Here is a 958-nt window from a genome sequence, read left to right as displayed (position 1 = left end):
TATATATATATATTAAAATATTTTTTTATTATAAATAAACCTTACCTAACCAGCATTTTTCTTACAAATCCTCCACATCCCGCTGCTTTCTTTTGAAAAATTTCTTCAACTGGAATAGGCAAAAACCCGACTCCATCCTTCAGGCAGATTTCGGTCTTCTCCGAAATACTTGCAGATGTTAGTAGGAAGTTCAATTAAGTATTACATTCCAGAATCTGTTACTTCTCCTAAATCGACTAAAATGGTGGAGATCTCACCTCCTTGTGCCCGCTTACACTTCTTCCAAAACCGGCGATGGCTTCCGGCGACACTTTCGTACCCTTTTACTGTCTTCTCAGCGATGTGGATAATCGTGTTGGGATCTCTTTTGGTGTGGCAAAAGAGCTCCATCGATGGGATCTGGCTATTCGGCCGCGCGACGGCAACTGTGGAGGGATTGTTGCCGAGGTTGCGGCCAACGGTGTTGAATCTATTGGATTTTGGGGCGGTGGGAGATGGCCAGACGCTTAACACGGAGGCTTTTGCGAGCGCCGTTGCAGCGATCGCGCGGCTTAGAGGAAAAGGTGGAGGGCAGCTGAACGTGCCAGCAGGGCGGTGGCTCACTGCTCCGTTCAATCTCACCAGTCACATGACGCTTTTTCTCGCGGAAGGTGCAATTATTCTAGGGATTCAGGCAAGCAGGGTTATACATATATATATTTTTATTTCTATTATTTTGAGTACCTGCAAGGGAAGTGGAAAGAGAAATCGAAGATATGTGTTGTTGGTGATACAGAAGATATCAGTCAGATTTGTCGTTAGAAAGATTTGAATAGGTAATCGAAAAATATTCATATGTTAGGAAATTAACTGTCGATTTCTCGTTAGAAAGATTTGATTTGCGTTGTATCTATTTCCTTTTATAAAATGAAAAATCCTAAGAGCAACGGTTGTATTATATCTTCAATATACGAAAGAG

The 958-nt window shown here is 42.1% G+C and overlaps 1 protein-coding gene across 1 annotated transcript; it reads left to right on the top strand.

The window, feature by feature from the left end:
* Window positions 1–79: 79 nt before the first annotated feature.
* Window positions 80–682, top strand: LOC110034701 (probable polygalacturonase; the record flags this gene model as incomplete). Its single annotated transcript, XM_020738945.1, has 1 exon — window positions 80–682. A coding segment is annotated over exon 1 (507 nt), but the record flags the coding sequence as incomplete, so codon positions are not given.
* Between the last annotated feature and the right edge of the window lie 276 nt (window positions 683–958).

The sequence above is a fragment of the Phalaenopsis equestris genome, unplaced genomic scaffold, assembly GCF_001263595.1.
Source record: "Phalaenopsis equestris unplaced genomic scaffold, ASM126359v1 Scaffold192384, whole genome shotgun sequence".
Lineage (NCBI taxonomy): Eukaryota > Viridiplantae > Streptophyta > Magnoliopsida > Asparagales > Orchidaceae > Phalaenopsis > Phalaenopsis equestris.
The sequence above is the reverse complement of the archived record's forward strand: the minus strand, read 5'-3'. Positions and strand labels throughout refer to the sequence as shown.